Genomic DNA, 20,687 nt, shown 5'->3' with positions numbered 1-20,687 from the left:
GTTCTGCTTTTTGATTTGGCTCCTAGCTACTCATACTCTTTCAGCAGAACCCCTTTTCTAGTACTACCCATGTCATTGGTGCCAACTTGGCCACAACCACTGGATCCTCCCCCTCCCCCTGCCCCTGCAAGTTCTGCTCCAGCCCTGAGCAGGTGTCCTGAACCCTGGTACTGGGCAGACAACACAGCCATCTGGACTCTTGCTCTTTGTAGAGAACTGTTTCTATCCCTCTGACTATACTGTCCCCTACCACCATTACATTTCTATTAACTCCCCCTACTTTGGAATTATAGCCTGGATTTTTGCTCCTAAATTGGAAATTTTCCAGCCTGCCACATCCACCTTGGGAAAGTGTCCTGAGTGACAGAATCATCTTTCTGGGGTGGGGTGTAGTCAGGTCTGCAGTCTACAGATGCAGGTCAGAGGTGGCCACAGGGGCTTTTGTTTTTATTTGTACTATCAATTCATCCATCTTGTTACAAATGCATTTTGCATTCAAATAAAGTCTTTAATCCTTTTTTTTTTACAATTGGCGTAGGGTAAATCAGACTAGAGATAAATGTGTGGCTCAAAGATTGGTGTGGGAGGAATGGGGTTCAATTCTTGGGGCACTGGCACTAGTACTCGGGAAAGTGGGAGCTGTACCATTTGGACGGTTTTTGCCTGAACCGTGCTGGGGACAAGTGATCTGGTGAGTCATATAACTCGGGTGGTAGAGAGAGTTTAAATGGTGGGGGCAAGGGATCAATTTTGGGAAGGTGTGAAGAATGGTGAAGACAAGGCAAGAGAGCAAGGTAGGAATAGGGAAATTATTCAGAGCGTGGCAAGAAGGGACAGTGTACAAACCTAAGAGTGCATCAGCAGATAAGGGTAGAATTTACAAAAATAGTAAAAAGACAGAACTAAAGGCTCTGTATCTGAATGCATGTAGCATTCGTAACAAAACAGGTGAATTGACAGTGCAAATCGAAATAAATATGTATGATCTGATATCCATTACAGAGACGTGGCTACAGAATAACAGACTAGGACCTGAATATTCAAGGGTACTTGGCATTTAGGAAAGACTTTCATTTATAATTTGCATATATAGAGCACTGTTAATGTAATAAATTGTCCCAATGTGCTTTACACAAGTGTTATCAGGCAAAATTTAGGACATACACATTCAGAGTCAGGTAGGAGATATTTAGACCAGGAGAACAAAAGTTTGGTTGAAGTGCTGGTTTTCAAGGAGGCTCTTAAAAGGAGGAAAGGGAGAGGTCAAGTGATTCAGGGAGTGGATTCCAGATCTTTGGGCCTAGGCAGCTGAAGGCACAGCATCCAAATGGTGCAGGAAGGAGCTCAGATCGACAAGTGGACAGAATTTGGAGGACAACATCTCAGGGGCTCAAGTGTTCCAGAAACAGAGAGTATGTTGGAAATCTCACTGATGCAGTGCCCTTGTAATTTGGTTTGAATAGTGTTTAGTAAGTTAGTTATAATTGCTACAAACAAGAGTTATGTTGTCCTGCAGAGAACAGGAAAGTACATCTTTTAAATCCAACAGTACCACCAGATCGAAGATCCAACCGGCCAGGCTGGTTATCATTAGCAGCATCTATCATTCATGTTACAGTTAAATATATTGGGTCATTTATACTCCATTAAAGGGGCTATCTAAATGCAAGTTGTTGTTTCTTATTGTTCCCTTAGGACTTGCAGATCTTGGATTGTTGAGTACCATCACTGTTGCAGTAAAAGGCTGTGAATGTTTGCTCAGACTATCTCATGTGGAAAGGCTTTGCTTTGTTTTAAGATCATGGTACCAGCAAGCTCTTAGTTCCCATTTTGTCTCCCCTCAATGATTTCTTGGAGTGCACACATAACCTGCAACTGAGATGGTGAGACAAACCAATTTCTACAAGCAACCTCCAATATTTGGACCAGCATGAGACATGAAGAGTAATCTCTCTTTGCATACGAACAAAGAGGAGTAGGCATTCAGCCCCTCAAGCCTCCTCCATCATTTAATAAGTTCATGGTTGATTTGACAGTAACCTGAAATCCGTATCCCACCTACCTCCGATTATCCCCTTGCTTACCAAGAATCTATCCACCTGCCTTAACTGATCTTGAACCTGTGTCCTTCTGTTGACACCTCCCCAGAGGATTGTGGAGAAAGGAAATGCAATAGAGACGAACCCTGCCCAGCCCCTGACCCTCTGAATAGAGATGGTAGGGAGGTAGAAGTCATGCCAACCTGAAAATTAATCTACCATTTAAAATGGAAGAGAAAATTCTCTTAAAGGGTTTTAGTATGTGGAATTCTTTTCCCCAGAAAGTAGTGTGGAGGTGGGGTCATTGAATTTATTCAAGGCAGAGTTAGACAGATTTTTGATTGACAAGGGAGTTAAGTGTTATGGGGACCAGACGGCGAAGTGGAGTTGAGACCATAACCAGATCAGCCATAATCTTATGAATGGTGGAGCTGGATCAAAGAGCTGAATGGCCTATTCCTGCTCCTAAGTCCAATGAAAAGTTAAAAGCTGTTAAACACTAAGAAATTTTAACAAGAAAAAAGTCATCAACTCATACGATTTATCTAACATTTTCTTCATTTATTAGAAAATGGTACTTTAATAAATAGCTTAATAAAAATGTGTACAAAATGTTCATTTGTTCAGGGTAAGAGATTTAATACTATACAGCCAACCAAACAATGAATTATTCTGTTCATCCACTATTGACAATATCGACAATCCCATGTGTTTCGAGTAAGGCCTCTGAACTGGCTGAGAAGACTTGCCTTGCTGTACAAAGTAATAAAAATGTATTCATTAATTATATATACACAACTGACGTGGCTTTATGGCTCAATATGCACTGGAGGTATTAGCCGCCCAACACACAAACTCATTACCTGAAGATTAACCGATTTGCATGTTTGTGACAGAAGACTTGAGCAATGACAGAATGCTGAGACATTGGAATGCAATGAAATAATTTAAAATACCGGCACAAAGTGCACCCAAGACACAAGCACATGACACAAGACACTCTAACCCAAAAGAGGTGCATCACAGTGAAACACTACTGAGCCCAGCTTCTGAGAGACGTTAAACATAAGATAGACTTTATGTGATTGTATGTAAAACCAAGTTAGAATCTTGTTTACCTGCTATGGACAGTTACTGCTACCAAAACACACACGCACAAAAATTTATAGTGTTTTGAGCCAGTATTGAGAACATGCTCAGAGTGTGCATTAAAAACAAAGTACGAGCTGTGATTTCCCTTGGCATTTCTAGTTAAACAAATGCAAAAAATGGTTTTAAAAAAAAATCAGGGAGATGAGGGAAATAAACTAACAGGGCTATGAGATAGGGCAACGGAATGGGACTGACTAGATTGCTGTACAGAGAGCTAGTATGAACCTGATTAACTGAAAGGCCTCCTTCTGAGTTGGAATGAGTCCACGACTCTTATGAGGAAGCTTTTTTTTGTTTACACTGTAAGCTCTGATCTGGAATGCACTACCTGAAAGGAGGTGCAAGCAGATTCAATAAAAAATTGGATCTATAGTTGAGAATGAAAAAAATGTTGGGTTATGGGAAAGAACAGGGACTAATTGTGTAGGTCTTGCAAAGAGCCAGCACAAGGCATGGTGGGCTGAATGGCCTCCTTCTGTGCTGTATAATTCTATAACCAATGTTCTGTGGAATTGCAAAATTTAATGATGGACTCTCCAGCAGAGAATGAAAAAGTTAAACAGATCAGCATAAACATCAAGTTTACTGTATGCTCGGAAAAGTGATCTCTGAGACAACTGAATTATGGTATCATTAAACCTTGTGATGTATTGCTGCCACAAAATCTGCAGACTGACTTATTCCTGAATGTAGACATTTCTAAACAGCTGCCACTAGAAGTACTATCGCCAGCACTGCAGTGCTTCTACTATACTTGCGCACTGACATTGGGCCAAGACTGTCACAATTCCAGTAGTCTCTGCTGAGAATTGTCACATGAACACAACTGAAGTTACAATCAGAACTTGCCTTTCAAACTAGCCTAACTATCCAAACTATTTTGTTTGTTCTGAATGGACTTGAGTATTTTTGTAAACCAACACTGATTTTTTAGAAATATAAAATGAAAGGATTTTCTAAATATTATCTTTGTGCTTTCTGTCCTCCCCTCCCTCTGGAACACACAATATATACGCTTTATGCCAGAGCAGATAGCTAACTTGGGAGTTCCTTTTTTGTTTGATTAATTAATGCTGTTTGTGAAGAGTGTCAGCCATGACTCAGTGGTTGCACTCTTGCCTTTGAGTCAGAAGTTCATGGTTCAAGCCCTGTTCCTGAAACTTGAGCATTTAACCTAAGCTAAAGGGGTGCTGCGTTGTCAGAGGTGCTGTCTTTCAGATGAGACGTTAAACTGAGGCCCCCTAATGCCCTCTATCAGGTGGATGCAAAACATCCCATGGCATTTTTGGAGAGCAGGAGTGGTTTCCTGGCCAATATTTTTCTCTCAACCAACATCACTGAAACAGATTATCTGGTCATTGTCATGCTGCTGTTTGTGGGAGTTTGCAGTGCACAAATTGGCTGCCATATTTCCTACAACTACACTTCAAAAAGTACTTCATTAGCTGTAAAGCGCTTTAGGACATCCTGAGGTTCCGAAGGGTGCAAGTTCTTTATTTTTCAATACTTAACTGCGGGGAAGATTTTCTGTGTCTCAGGTGTATGGAAATGATAAACCGATTCTTTCCCAACACGGTTATGATACTGTTACAGTGAGACAGAGAAAACCATTCCTCACCCCACAATGTACTAATATTACAAGCTAGGAAGTAGAAATCTCAAATACAGAACACATGACCTCTTCAACTTAAAAATAATCAAATTATTTGTCAGACTTTTAAAAAATACTACCTAAAATGAGGTTGCAGACACTTCAACCTGTTAGTTGAATCAAATATGAGAAATTCTGTACTAAATTATTTTTGCACGAAGAACCATAAAAATTGCTTCAAGAACATGGGAGATTACTGTCACACAAATATATTCAGTTTCTTCTCTAACAAACGAGAAAATGAAGGAAGCAGAAAACAAATAACTAAACAATTGCTCCCCCACCCCCACCTGTAACTCTGATGCTCTGGCTCATTAACATTCCCCGGGTGAGCTGAACGGGTATCAACCCAGCTTGCCAGACTCAGCAAAGAAAACTGGGCTGCAGGAACGAAAGCAGGTGCAGGTCAAGATGGGGGGAGTGTGGTGTCCCCAGAGAGGCAGAGGACCGGATTATTTCTGTGGACCACTCCTGCTTCCCCCAAGGCTCACAAAGTCAACATTCACCTTTGCCAGGCCTGCTCTCTTCCACTGCCTGTGGGACTGCTTGGAATGCAGGCTCCATCTGACCAACTCTGACCTAAAACAGCAATCAGGTCCTATTTACATTCCAGGACCTTGAATTCCATATTGAGAGTGGCCCATCACTTAAACAGGCAGGTACTTCAGGCACCTGAGAGGCAGCACAGGTGCATTGTTGATATTAATGGGCTTGGGAGATCAATGACCACCCATTATGAGGCTGTTAGCAATCTGTTAACCCCAGGCAAGCGTCAATCAACATTGATTGGTGTGAGGGAATTAAAGACATCAAAGAATCAGGCAATACTTCTTAATTCACAGCTGTTTCTTCTCTTTGATCTGCGGTAGAAATGCACGTGGGGTCCTGAAAATGTTAACAGAACCCTTTTTAATAAAGTTTACACACATTTTGAAATTGTTCGCATTTTATGCTTAGTTACATTAAACTGTCAAAAAAACCCTGATAATGCGAATAAGATTAGGCACCAAGTGACTTGGGTCTACGCTCTCAGTGACTATTTGATTAAGATTATAATACTTACAGTCCATTTTTATTTTTGAGCATACTTTCACCAATAAACTAGTTTGTTCCTGCATGTTTTTGCAGTTGGGAGCTTCCTCAGCTTAAAATATTTAGTGGCAATTGTAAAAATGGATTAACATTTGGATTTTAACTCCAATTCAAGTAAGGTAAAAGTGCTTTCCTTTTCAAACTGTGCTTGAAAAAGTGCCAATTTATTAAGAGTTCATGAAATTGCAAGATTCTGTATTAAAGACTCTTTCATGTTAAAAGCGAAGATGGTTTACTTTAGAGAGATGTTTCTGTGGCAACCGGGATTATGGATTGAGAAAGTTCAAATCTGAAGTGAAGTTTATAAAGCTGTATAGAAGCAAAGACTGTTTTATTCCAAGGTGACATTATCAGGAAGTTAAAATAAATCACCTATCCCTGAATAAGTGCAAGACAATTTAAAAAAATAATAAAAAATAACTCTGAAATTAAATATAATCAGTGGAACAAACTCATCAAATATATATCTTAAAATTAAAACTAAGGTGTGTTTTTGCAACAATCCAAATTAAGAAGGAATTTTAGCCTTTGTCAATGACCGACTCCTAATAATTGTGCACTCAGTCTTCACAGCACAGACTTCCTCCGTTCACACAAGCTCTGTGAACGCATTTCAAAATGATTCAAGCACAACAACTTCATAATAACTGCCTATATACCCAACCCAACCTTCAGCACAGAAACAATCCCAACAATTTGTGAAAAATCTTCATTTGTTTGAAAGGAAAAATCCCTGCAAAAAATCAAGCTCGACAAGAAAATAATCAGTACAGTTGTAAAAGCGGTGGACAACAGTGCCAACCAATACATGATTGGAGACCTAGGAACATGCTGAAGGCAGTGAAAAACACTAGGGCTACAATAACCAGGGCTCAATATTGCCTTACAATAGTGATGAGTCAGCCAGCGATTTAAAGAAAAAGTTCCCCGCTTAAACCATTCATCTTTTAGCATAACACTTGATGAAGGATTATTGAGGAATAAAACCATCTGATGTGTCTGCAAGTCTTCAGTGTTAATAAATAATGCTACTGTACAACACCAGTTGCATAGATGCCAGCCGCTTTATATAAATTACTAGATGTTATGACCTCTTTCTATGTAACTGGTATTGTACAATAATACGTGTAGGCACTGTCCAAGTAGCTGTATAGCACTTGCATCTGTAACTTTCTGCATTCAAGGCACACAACGTGTGCCAAGCTTAGTTTTAAATTAAGCCCCATTTCCAGCTTATTCTTCCCTAGTTTTCAATGTTCCCCTAGTCACCTAAAATACTGTTTACTGCTTCTTCCAAAGTGGAGGTCGCCACTTCAACAAGGCCACTGTCATGATCAGGTTCCATGAAATCCCCTGAGGAAGCCATAGGGGAGAACTGAGGGATGTCGAGTTCTGCTGAAATGGGAGGCCCAGTTACAGACTGCTCCTCCTCTGAGGCTTGGAGTCTCTGGAGGTCCAAAATGCTGTTGATGGCACTCTGTAGGTGTTCATTGAGCGTGCTGTCCTGGGGACTGTCGCTGGAGAAACTGGCATTGTCCACTGAGTCAGACTTGCGACGTTTAGGCTGTGGGAGCGGCAGCTCCCAGTGCAGATCATCTGCTGAGCCGGCCTTCATCAGACCTTGCCTAAGTGCATCTTCCACCTCTGCAAGCTCCTTCATCAGGTTGCTTGTACTGTCATCTGTCTTCCCTCCTGCCAGTTCCTCAGTTTTGACCTGCATCACGCTCTGGAAGCCATTGTCTGCAGTCATGTCATGAGAACTCAAGGGCCGAGCAACATCGTCCATTCTGCCTGAGCCAAGAGCAGCTTTTTGGTTGATTTCATACTCGATCGATCTATTAAGCTCAGAATTGATCTGTAGGAGGGATGTTTTACTTTGGTCGGGCACCAAACTTGGAGTGCAACTAACAGGACAATTCCTCTCACACGTTCCAAGATCGGTAAGATAGTCCCTTTGTTCCAATGCATCCCTGATGTCCAAATGTTCCAGCTGCCGTTTCTCAGCTGAAGGAGGGACTTTGCGATTCAGATCTCCATTACTTTGTCTAAGGGGGATCACTGTGACAGTGCTGGGGCCTCTAGTTCCTGAGCTCCGCGGGATGGGTGGAGGAGAAAGCTGATCTAACGCTGTGTTGTGGACAACCTTGCTGTAACCTGATTCCTGCTTTATCTTCAGCTTGAGTCCGCCTCTGCTACTGGCAACATATGTTTTCAGAGGCTTTGGCCGACTTGGGAGCGCCTCCATCTCCACATCTCCCACTGGCGAAGCTGTTGCCCAGGTGACAGAGGGTGAACTCCTGGCCTGTTTGATAACCAGCTTGGAGTCAGTGACCTGTGTTGAACTTTGAACCTGCTCATTGGGAGCCGCAAGGGGACAAGAAACGGTTGGCAGAGTGCTGGTAATTCTAGGTTTGAAAATGGACGAGATATATGCATCTAAAAACAAACCAAACAAAGAATTCTGAATTCTACAGTTAACAGACGTTCAAAGTAAATATATTTAAAACAACACAATATCTTGCATTCATATAGCACCTTTAATGAAGTAAAACATCCCAAGGTGATTCACAGGAGCGTAATGATAAAATTTGACATTAATATATTATATGATATTAAGAGTTAGTTTTTAAGGGGAGTCTTAAAAGAGGACAGTGAGGCAGAGATGTTTGGTCACCAGAGCTTGGCAACTAAAGGTATGGCCACCACTGGTGAAGTGATTAAAATTGGGGATGCACAAGAAGTCTCAATAGGAGAAGCCAGGAGATCTTGGAGGGTTGTGTGCTAGAGGTGGTCATAAAGATAAGCAGGGGAAAACCTAAGCAGGGATTTAAAAACAGAATCTCAGAATTGTTACAGCACAGGAGGAGGAAATTCAGCCCCTCATGTCTGCACCGTTCTCTTAATGAAGAATTCACCCAGTGCCACTCCCCTGCCTTCTCCACATTGCTCTGCACATTCTTCCTTCTCAGATAATAATCCAATTCCCTCTTGAATACCTCAATTGAACCCTCCGCCACCACACTCTCAGGCAGCGTATTCCTGATGTTAACCACTCGTTACGTGAAAAAGTTTTTCCCCATGTCGCCATTGCTTCTTTGGGCAATTATCTTAAACCTGTAACTTCTTGTTTAGAATTCTTCTACCAATGGGAACAACTGTTCCTTATCTACTCTGTCCAGACTCCTCATGATTTTGAATAACTTCATCAAATCTCCCCTTAACCTTCTCTTCTCCAAGGAAAACAGTCCTAACTTCTCCAATCTATCTACATGACTGAAGTAACTCATCCCTGGAACCATTCTCGTGAATCTTTTCAATGCTCTCTCTAATGCCTTCACATCTTTCCTAAACTGTGGCACCCAGAACTGGAAGCAATTCTCCAGTTGAGGCTGAACTAGTGTTCTGTACAAGTTTAATATCACTTCCTTGCTCTTGCACTTTATGCCCCTATTAATAAAGCCTAAGATGCCATGTGCTTTATTAACCGCGCTCTCAACCTGTCCTGCCAGCTTCAATGACTTATGCACATACACACCCAGGTCCCTCTGCTCCTGCATCCCCTTTAGATTTGTTCCCTTTACTTTATATGGTCTCTCCTCGTTCTTCCCACCAAAATGAATCATGTCACACGTCTCTGCATTGATTTTATGTTTCATGTCTCCCCATTCCACCAACCTGTCTATGTTTTTCTATTCACCTCACAGTTCACAATACTTTCAATCATCATCTGCAAATTTTGAAATTATGCCCTCTATACCAAGTTCTGGTCATTAATAAATAATCATAAAGAGCAAAGATCCTAACATCAACCTCTGGGGAACTCCAGTACAACTTTTCTCCAGTCTGAACAACATCCATGAACCACTACTCTTGTCTTTCGTGTCACTCAGCCAATTTCATATCCATGTTGCTACTGTCCCTCTTATTCCATGAGCTTTTACTTTTTGCTCATAAATCTGTTGCACGGTTCTTAGTGAAGTTCCTTCTGATGTACACCACATCAACAGCATTATCCTCATCAACCCACTCAGTTGCCTCATCAAAAAACTCCAGCCTTGAACAAATCTGTGCTGGATTTCCTTAATTAACCCATACTTTCCCAAGTGACTGTTAATTTTGTCCTGAATTATTGTTTCTAGGAACTACCCTACTACTGAAGTTAAACTGACTGGCTTGTAGTTGCTGGGCTAATCTTAACACCCTTTTTTAAACAAAGGTGTGACCGTTGCAATTCTCCAGTCCTCTGGCACCACCCCTGAGTCTAAGGGAGACTGGAAAATGATGGCCAGTGCCTCTGCAATTTCCACTCTTACTTCCCTCAGTACCCTTGGATGCATCTCATCTGGTCCTGGTGCCTTATCAACTTTAAGTACAGTCAGCCTATCCAATACATTGTCCTTATCAATTTTAAAGCCTTCAAGTATCTGAACTATCTCCGCTTTCACCATGACCTGCGCAGCAGCTCGAGGGTCTCCTCTCCACTTTGAGTTGGCGTTGGAGACAGGTACAAAGTATTCATTTAATATCACAGCCATGCCTTCTGGCTCCATGCATAAATCCCCTTTTTGGTCCTTATTCGACCCCGCTCCTCTTTTTACCACCCTTTTACTATCTATATGCCTATAGAAGACCTTGGGATTCCTTTTTATGTTAGCTGCCTTTTCATACTCTTTCTTTGCTTCTCTTATTTGCTTTTTCACTTCCCCTCTGAACCTTCTATAATAATCCTGGTTCTCATTTGTATTATCCACCTGACATTTAGGTTGAGAATTTTTAAAATTGAGAGATTGTCTAACCGAGAGGGGTGATGGGTGAACGAGACTTGGTGCAAGTTAGGGTACAGGAAGTAGATTGTTGGATGAGCTCAAGTTTATGGAGGGTGCAAGGTGGGAGGCTAGTCATTAGAGCATTGGATTTGTCAAGTCTAGGCGTAACAAAAGCATAACTGAGAAGACTGAACACTTATCCTTTAGGTGACAATTTCTGAGCTGATGACTTTATTTGTAAAATGATTTCCTTGCACAAAATATCCCCCTCCTGCCCTTCCATGTAAACAGTGTCTCTTGGCTGGGGAACAGTTCCACAGGCAGCAAGAACTGTCCAGTATCCCATTCAGGGTCCTTGTGCTACCCAAGCATGAATCTTGACAGTGAGCATTGAAGGAGAATTCAACTGTATGGTGCATTTTGGCTCATCTTGACACTGTCTTCATTTGAGGTAGGCACACATGGCCTCGGAGAAGGAATCATTCCATAGCTATCAGGTGATCAAAGTGAAGATTTATTGGAATGCTACCAGGCATCCTCTTCTGGCTATTTGTGTGTGTATGTATGCATATATATAAGCAAACCAGAATAAACCAGTTCAGTTGGGTACGTGAACTCTTTGTGCATACACTAGTCTCATTTTTTGTTGCAAAGGTATCACAGTCGCGCAACAAGGTGGAATTGTGGAATCCCTAGCCCAATAAATTTGGTTGGAGAAGCTTTCAGCAAACCAGCAGAGGAACTGAGTATTTTTCCCGCTGACAAAAGGCTGTTTGTACATGTGGGTGGACTGACCTTCAAAGATGGCTGCATCAGCAGGTATTATTGGATGTCTTGGAGAGTATAGTCACGACTGAGAGTCTTTCTGTCTGTTTGTGGAGCAGCGAGAGATGTTTTTCACTGCTAATAATATCCTCGAAGATCCTGATAATCCAGCTGTCAATCAGGCAGTGGGGGAAAGGAAACGGGAAATAGTTTTGACTGAAGCGGGCCCAGAAGTGTATGAAACACAAGAATTTGCTCCCCCCTGCTAAACCAAAAGACATACCGCTGGCATTTTGTGTAAGCTTCAACAGCACTACGGTCCCAAGCCATTGGAGATTGCTGACAAGAATCAGTTTGCTGAACAAAGAATAAGTTGCCTAGTGAGGACATTGGAGAGTTTATTGTGGCTTTGATAAAGCTGTCCATCCATTGTAATTTTGGAGAATTTCAAGAGAGAGCATTGCAGGACAGGCTTATGTGTTGTTTAAAAAGTAATCACATTCGCAGTAAGTTGCTGACATTGGCAAAGTTAACTTGTGACATAACTTGCTAAACAGCATTGTCCATGGACATGGAGGAACGTGACTCGAGAGAAGTCAAAGTTAACAGCTGCCAATTATCTGCTGAAATAAATAAGCTGGAGCTGAGTAAGCAGAAGACCCAATGACAGCAATTAGCAGTAGCAAAGGTACGACAAAATCCTGTCACCGGTGCTTAGGCCAACTTGGGCACAAAATTGTCCATTTGTGAAAGAAGAAAAAACACTGGCTGGAGGAAACACTGCATATGGCTGTTGGACAGCACCAGGTTGATGAGTCTCGGTTGAGACCCATATGATCTGAAGCATAACGATGTCCAGTGGAAATTCACAGGGCATTGTAGTCCAAGTTGCATTGGATAGAGCTCCGGTAAATATGAGCATTTCAATTTGCATGATTCCTGAATTGCTGCATCTTGAAAAGTTGAGTCAACAACAGCTGGAAAAATTGTGCATAGAATTATGAAGTTATGGAGGAGAGAAAATTCCCATAATTAGAAGTGCGTTGGCTCCAGTCACGTACAAGGAGCCATGTGCAAAATAGTCCACCATTGTGGTGAAGGGTGAAAAGCCAGCTTTGTTAGGAAGAAACTGGTTAACAGCACTTAAGTTAAACTGGTCTCGCTTTTTCACAATGCAAGACGACGTGATCGCCAAGTACCCTCAGGTGTTTAGTGAAACTGGCAAACTGATTCAGAGATATAAGGCTAACGGATGGGTTCGGAGGAATGCAGGACCAGTTTATTGTAGGCCTCATCCAATATCCTATGCTCTGAAAGAGGAAGTAGAACAAGAACTGAAAAGACTTGAGACTGAGAATCACACAGTGCAGAAGAGACCCATCGAGTCTGCACCAACAGGTGAGAAACACCTGACTTACCTACCTAATCCCATTTGCCAGCACTTGGCCCATAGCTTTGAATGTTATGACGTGCCAAGTGCTCATCCAGGTACTTTTTAATGGATGTGAGGCAACCCGCCTCCACCACCCTCCCAGGCAGTGCATTCCAGACTGTCACCACCCTCTGGGTAAAAAAGTTTTTCCTCACATCCCCCCTAAACCTCCTGCCCTCACCTTGAACTTATATCCCCTCGTGACTGACCCTTCAACTAAGAGGAACAACTGCTCTCTATCCACCCTGTCCATGCCCCTCATACACCTCAATTAGATTGCCCCTCAGTCTTCTCTGCTCCAACGAAAACAACCCAAGTCTATCCAACCTCTCTTCATAACTTAAATGTTTCATCCCAGGCAACATCCTGGTGAATCTCCTCTGCACCCTCTCCAGTGCAATCACATCCTTCCTATAATGTGGTGACCACAACTGCACACAGTACTCCAGCTGTGGCCTCACCAAGGTTCTATACAATTCCAACATGACCTCCCTACTTTTGTAATCTATGCCTCGATTGATAAAGGCAAGTGTCCCATATGCCTTTTTCACCGCCCCACTAACATGCCCCTCCGCCTTCAGAGATCTATGGACACACATGCCAAGGTCCCTTTGTTCCTCAGAACTTCTTAGTGTCATGCCGTTCATTGAATACTTCCTTGTCAAATTACTCCTTCCAAAGTGTATCACCTCACACTTTTCAGGGTTAAATTCCATCTGCCACTTATCTGTCCATTTGACCATCCCGTTTATATCTTCCTGTAGCCCAAGACACTCAACCTCACTGTTAACCACCCGGCCAATCTTTGTGTCATCCGCAAACTTACTAATCCTACCCCCCACATAGTCATCTATGTCGTTTATATAAATGACAAATATTAGGGGACCCAGCACAGATCCCTGTGGTACGCCACTGGACACTGGCTTCCAGTGACTAAAGCATCCTTCTGTCATCACCCTCTATCTCCGACAACTAAGCCAATTTGGAATTCACCTTATCAAATTACCCTGTATCCCATGTGCATTTGCCTTCTTTATAAGTCTCCCATGTGCGACCTTGCCAAAGGCTTTTGCTGAAATCCATATAAACTACATCAACTGCACTACCCTCATCTACACACCTGGTCACCTCCTTAAAAAATTCAATCAAATTTGTTAGGCATGACCTCCCTCTGACAAAGCCAGAGAACATTATCTATAAAGTAGAACAGAGTAATTGGGCTACATCCATAGTGATAGTATAAGAATTTGTGGGGGTCAGAAGGTAAATCAGGTACTGGAATGTAATCCACCTGAAACTTTACCAAACTTGGAGGGTCTGTCCACCATGTTGTCAGGAGGCCAGGGTTTTTTCAGTTAGATCTGACTAATGCCTATCTGCAACTTGAGTTAGACGATGACTCTAAGTCATATTTGACTATTAATACACACACGGATCCTTTTCAGTTTCATCAGTTGCCATTTGTTGTTTCTTCAGCCTCCAGAACTTTTCAAGGGGTAATTAATCAAATTTTGCAAGAAATTCAGGGAGTAGTCTGCCATTTGGATGACATACTTGTTTCAGCTCCAAACTGGCAGACCCATGATGACAGGCTGAATAAGGTGCTCCAACGTTTGGAAAAACATGGAGTTCAGGCAAAAGCACACATATATGTGAAAGGTTTCAGAACTCAGCAGAGTATTTGGGTCACATGGTTGATAAAGATGGGTTACATCATACCAAGAGTAAGGTTCAAGCCTCAAGAAATGTGGCACACCCTCAGAATATCTCCTGAGCTCTGATCGTTTTGACCTAGTGAATTACTATGGTAAAATCATACTAAATTTGATAACCTTTTGCATCCATTGAATGAACTCTTGATGAAGGGTGTTCCGTGTAATTGGACAAAGGAGTGTGACAAAGCATTCAAGTTGTGTAAAAGTAACCTGGAAGATTGTACAATGCTTGTACATTGCCATGTGTCCAAAAACATTAAGCTGACATGTGCCTCTTCATACAGAGTAGGTGCCGTGATCTCTCAATTGTTGGATAATGGTGAGAAGAGACCAATTGCATTTGCTTCAGTGCCAGTGAGCGAAATTATCCTCAGACTGAACATGAAGCACTGTCTTTTACTTTTGGAGTAACAAGATTTCATAGATACCTGTATGGCCATAGTTTGCTGCTTATGGTATGGGTCCGTAGAGAAAATTGTGTCTGACAATGGACCTCAGTTTTGTTCAGAAGAATTTGTAAAATTCATAAAAATGAATGAACACACTAGAGTTCTGCCATATCATCCTGCTTCAAATGGAGCAGGACAGTACAAATTGTTAAGCGTGTTCCTGTTAAACAAATGCCAGATACAAATTGGAAAAAAAGTCAATTGTCACTGAATCACAAACTGGCAATTTTTTGTTACTTATCATAACACTGCTCCTGGTAGAATATCCAACTGAATTGTTTCTTAGAAGACATCCTAGAGCAAGGTTTTCATTGATGAATCCACATTTAGTGCAGTCAGTAGAAGAAAAATGAACCAGGCAGGAAAAGAGTCATGATAAGGGTAGAGTGAGAGAAAGAAATCTAAAGTTGAACTGGAAGGTTAAAGTGAAAGATCAGCATCATAAGTGATATGGTTACCAGCATGGGTCGTGAAAATATTTAGTCCTTGCACATACTTGGTTAAGATGGTTTGGTAGTGGAAAGATTAGGTTTACACGTGTAGATCATGTTTTACCTTCAGAGGTTCACGAAGGAGGAAGTTGGGAAGAATCAAATGAATCTGATGAATTAGATAGTTGGGATACAAGTAGAGTACCAATAGTTACAAGTCGTGCCTGCAACCAGTTCAAATCCAAGTCACCGAGTCAGACAGGCATGTCTGATGAAATGGAAACTTCAATTGAAGGTCAAGGTAAAAAACATTCTTCATTGGAGAAAAATTCTCCTCAGGGAGGGAGGAGAGTAATAGCACCCTCTTTTGGCCATATGTGTATGTATGTATATAATCAAACTGGAATAAACCAGGTCAGTCAAGTACCTGAACTCCACGGCCTGAATATTTCCTGCATCGGGCAGGCTCAGTGGGAGCGGGCGGGCGTGATTGGCTCCGCACTGCCATTTTACACGGGCGGACCAATTAAGGCCCGCCCAGTGTAATACACAAGCGGTAGCGCTGAGCACTACCTGTGTGGGCGGGGGGAGGAGAGAGAGTCGGGTCCAGCGCTCTTTCACGCATGCGTGCGAAAGAGCACTTCGATCTCCCTGAGGCATGGAGCTGCCTCAGGGGGATTGAAGCGCTTTTCAAAAAAATAAATGCAAACATTAAAAATTTAATGAAACATATCCCCTCATGTGACTGTGTCACATGAGATGGGACATGTTTTTATTTTTCAAAGAAACTTCTTATTTTATTTGTAAAAGCTTTAGGAAACCTCATCCCGCTCGTGGATGAGGCTTCCTAAAAAATGTAAAGGCCGCTAGACCTTTTCACCTGCCCAACAAGTGTAAGGTTGGACAGGCAACATAAAGTTAAGGTTAATTACCTAGTTAATGGCCTTAGTAGGCCTTTCAATTATCAGCGGGCATGCAGCCGACTCTGGTGTGCACCCGCCAAATGAAATATCGCGCGTCACTTTATGCTCTGGTGTGCTGGGCCCGCCCCCTCACGCTGACTGTAAAATCCTGGCCCAGTCTTGTTTTGCCCTGCAAAGATATCACGCTTCAGTTATGTTGAGACAAAAGAAACTGGGATTATTCGCCTCAGAGCAGAGAGGTTAAGGAGAGATTTAATTGAGGGGTTTTGATGTAGTAGATAGAGAGAAACTGTTACCATTGGCATGAATGTTAGTAACAAAAGGACATACATTTAAGGCAATTGGCAAAAGAACCAGAGGGGAGATGAAACTTTTTTTTAAGTTGCAAGTTGTTCTGATCTGGAATGTGTTGCCTGAATAAATGGTGGAAGCAGATTCAATAGTAACTTTCAAGAAGTTACTACTGAATAAATACTTGAAAAGGGAAAAATGTGCAGGGGAAAGAGCAGCTGGAGTGGGACAAATTGTGAGCTCTATCAAAGAGCTGGCACAGGTATGATGGGGCCAAATGGCCATATTCTGTGCTACGTCATTCTGTGATTCTAACGATTGACAAGGAAGGGCATTTGGCTCATCTTAGTTCATCCATCCAGCAAGGCCATACAGTTCCACATTACAGTATCTGGCTACTCAAGTAATTCAAGGTTTTGACTTTGCTGTGCAGGCAGTCCACTCCATGAAATGATTCAATTCTCCTGTGAAGACCTTCTTGATATCAGGACTAAAAACTTTGTCCTACTCTCCCAATTTAGTTTGAAGTAATTTTACCTGCTCTTGGTACTGTTTGCTACCTTAAATGCCAAAATAGCATCAGCTCTCATCACTCTTGACAGTTGAAAAGCCCACATTTCTCCAGTGTTTCCTCATCAGACTTCTAATTCTAGGGATCATCTCCCACTCTTTGAATGTATCTGCACAAGGGCCAAGGTTGGTCTCGAGTGGTCGTAATAAAATGGGTGATAGTGAATCAGTGCCCCTTTTACAACCCACGTGACTTTCTTTCACATTTAACTGCAACTAAAATGGGGTATTTGTGTCAGCTGTGGTTCGATAGCGCTTTTGCCTCGAGTCAAGAGGTTGTAGGTTCAAGTCCACTCCAGAGACATGAGCAGAAAATCTAGGGTGACACCCCAAAACTTTTGTCAGAGATGCTGTCTTCCGGATAAGACTTTAGTAGGATGTTAAATATCAGAAGCACTTCCTGTCAAATCTGCATTCACAGATGCAGCACAGCTGGCCCAAGGCGTTGCAGAAAGTTAAAAGAACTCTGACTGCAAATTACTAGTTGCCCTGCCTTGATTCCAGACTCTTGCTAGTTTTAAGTTGTACATGAATGTCAGCTCCCCATCCTTCCAAGTTTTCTGCTGTTTGTATATTTGAAAAGCCATCTTACCAGGACTGTCCCTGGCCAGTTGCTTAGCTTCCTGGAAAGCCACCTTTTCTTCTTGAATGAACATTCGATCGATCATCACCATCTCAGCAGAGGGTTTTGTCCTCTGACAACATAACAGAAAATAAAGCAGTAAACACCAGGACCTAGAAACATGGGAACAAGAGGTGGCCATTGAGCCCCTCATGCCTGTTTTCTCATTCATTTAGATCAGGGCTGAACACAAACAAAATAAATAGGAGCAGGAGGAGACCATTTGGCCCGTCAACCCCGTGATCATGTGATCATGGGCTTCAACTCCATTTTCCTGCACACTCCCCATATCCCTTAATTCCCTGAAAGACCAAAAATCTGTCTATCTCAGCCTTTAATGTGCTCAACAATGGAGCATCCACAACCCTCTGGGGTAGAGAGTTCCAAAGATTCACAACCCTTTGAGTGAAGTGATTTTTGAGCTGTACTTCAACTCTGTTGCCTTGTCTTTGCTCCATATCTCTTGATAACCGTCAGCAAAAAATTTATTAATCTCAGTTTTGAAATTTTCATTTGACTCCCCTCCCAGCCTCAACAGCTTTTGAGAGAGAGAGTTCAAGATTTCCACCACCCATTGTGTGAAGAGATGCTTTTTGACATCACCCTTGAATGGTCTAGTTTGAATTTTAAGACTATGCCTTAATCTCCAGTATTTCCTTACCACCAGGAACAATTTCTCTCTATGTACCCTATCAAATCTTTTTACATTTCAAAAGCCTCAGCCAGATAACCCCTTAATCTTCTAAAGTCAAGGGCAGGTTAATGGAACCTCTCCTTATAATTTAACCCTTTAAGACCTGGTATCATTCTGGTGAATTTCAGATGGTAAGGTGCTACAACCGGACTCACTTTTTCTTGGCTAGAGAAGGGGAGAAAAACAGTTAAGGTTCTTACTTCTGTTCAGTATCCACTGATTTCTACAGTAGAGTGTTAATATTGAATGAGGACAGCACGTTGCTAATCTGCCGTCATTTCCTGTCCACCCTCACTCACTCTCCCTATCCCCTCCCTCTGTGCTCAAGTCGCTTAGCAACATTCACTGCTTCATGTCACGAAGGATCACTGGGTCAAGTTCCTGTGATTTCATTACTCTGACAGGATTCCATCCCCTGGTGGTGGTCTGGATTCTTTTTGTATAGAGCATGCACTTAAAGTAACATGAACAGCTTACCCTGGATTCTTCAAAGAGCAACAGCCGATATTTGTTCAGCATAACCTGCGTTCGTTTGAGGAGTTGCGCTGATACGACCTCAAACTCTTCATCCACTGGGAAAGAAAGAATCAGATGTACAGTAAGAAAACTACAAAAATAATGACAATACTAGAGCCTACATCTTGTGAAACTGCAATTAGCTTTATGTTTCAGATCAATGGAAGACAGTTTATTCTTGCAAGTGCTGGTATAACAATATAAGCTGCGCTTCGTTCATAACAAACCTCACAGATTTCTGGCATCTGTAGGTTTTATTTCTCTTTTGATCTCAAGTGAGCTCATGAATAATGCCAAGGCAGCTCTTAAAAGGCAAAGAGGATTGTGCAATATTTGTGGGGGAGTCCAAAACTAGGGTTCATAAATCCAATAGGGAATTCAGAAGAAACTTCCTTACCCAGAGGATGGTGAGAATGTGGAACTCACTGCCACAAGCCGTAGTTGTGGCATATACCACAGACAAGTTTAAGGGTAAGCTAGATAAACACAAATGAAAGCACTGAAAGGATATTCAGATAGGGTGAGATGAAGGAGGCTCATGTGGAGCATAAACACCAGATTAGACCAGTTGGGCAGAAAGATCTGTTTCAAAATACTATGCAATTCTTTTGCGTCCTCACTTGTATATTTTAGCAACTAAAAAGGGTATACAAGTTTATGCTGCCACCTGCCTTTTACTATGTCATGCATACTTCCTCACCAACAGAATGAATGCAAGGCCTGCTACACACCACCTTTCATCCCAATCTACAAAAGGTGGCTGGGAAATGCAAAATCCTGGCTTGGTGTATTGTACCTTCTGGCATTCCCTCCCTTGTGAAGAAAGATCTGGTATTTTGATACCTGTTCAACAGCACAGCTGAGATATACAACTCTCCACGTGGGGAATTGGCATCAAAACCTGGGGTTCTATTAGTGCACTTGAGTGTCAGTAACAGCCAATTGATTGAGAATTATTTGAAAATCAGGTGATTTTCAACATGGACTGTACTGCTCGCTTTACAGCTTACAGCTCCACTGGATTATAAATGAGATACTTAAACTAAGAAGGCTTCCCACATCCACAGACACGAGGCAGACAAAGCCTATGCTTACACCTATTTCTCATAACCAGTTTTTCCTGGAACAGGTTTCTAGCCCAAGGTCAGAGGCGCCACGCCACATAGAGCTTGGCTGACCAGTGGTCTCTCTCACTCTTACCACCTGCCATTGGCATGTTGGAAGGATTTACAGGTTGACAATCAACCTGTTTGGTCGTGTTGTGAACGCATATTCCGTGGCCATCAAGTCCTGGGCTGGAATCTACTGTTCTGGATTTTAAGTTTGATATCGGGCACGGAAGTTTTAAAAAAAATTCATTTATAATATGTGGGCATCGCTAGCTAGGCCAGCATTTATTGCCCATCCCTAGTTGTCCTTGAGAAGGTGGTGGCGAGCTGCCTTCTTGAACCTCTGCAGTCCCTGTGGTGTAGGTACACCCACAGTGCTGTTAGGGAGAGAGTTCCAGGATTTTGACCCAGCGACAGTGAAGGAACGGCGATATATTTCCAAGGTATCTTGGAGGGGAACTCCCATGTAT

The 20,687-nt window shown here is 42.2% G+C and overlaps 1 protein-coding gene across 2 annotated transcripts in view; it reads right to left on the bottom strand.

The window, feature by feature from the left end:
* Positions 1-2,579: 2,579 nt before the first annotated feature.
* LOC144693243 (BRD4-interacting chromatin-remodeling complex-associated protein-like) overlaps positions 2,580-20,687 on the bottom strand; it is a 120,914-nt gene continuing 102,806 nt past the window's right edge. For both annotated transcript variants that reach the window (XM_078562906.1, XM_078562907.1), the window contains 4 exons: positions 19,070-19,164; positions 17,869-17,971; positions 7,204-8,370; positions 2,580-2,792 (listed from right to left, as the gene is read on the bottom strand). In XM_078562906.1, coding sequence (XP_078419032.1) covers positions 2,716-2,792; positions 7,204-8,370; positions 17,869-17,971; positions 19,070-19,164 — 1,442 coding nt within the window. In that variant the 3' untranslated portion in view covers positions 2,580-2,715. The remainder of the gene's footprint in view (positions 2,793-7,203; positions 8,371-17,868; positions 17,972-19,069; positions 19,165-20,687) is intronic.

This window comes from Cetorhinus maximus, chromosome 18 (genome assembly GCF_964194155.1).
Source record: "Cetorhinus maximus chromosome 18, sCetMax3.hap1.1, whole genome shotgun sequence".
NCBI lineage: Eukaryota > Metazoa > Chordata > Chondrichthyes > Lamniformes > Cetorhinidae > Cetorhinus > Cetorhinus maximus.
The sequence above is the reverse complement of the archived record's forward strand: the minus strand, read 5'-3'. Positions and strand labels throughout refer to the sequence as shown.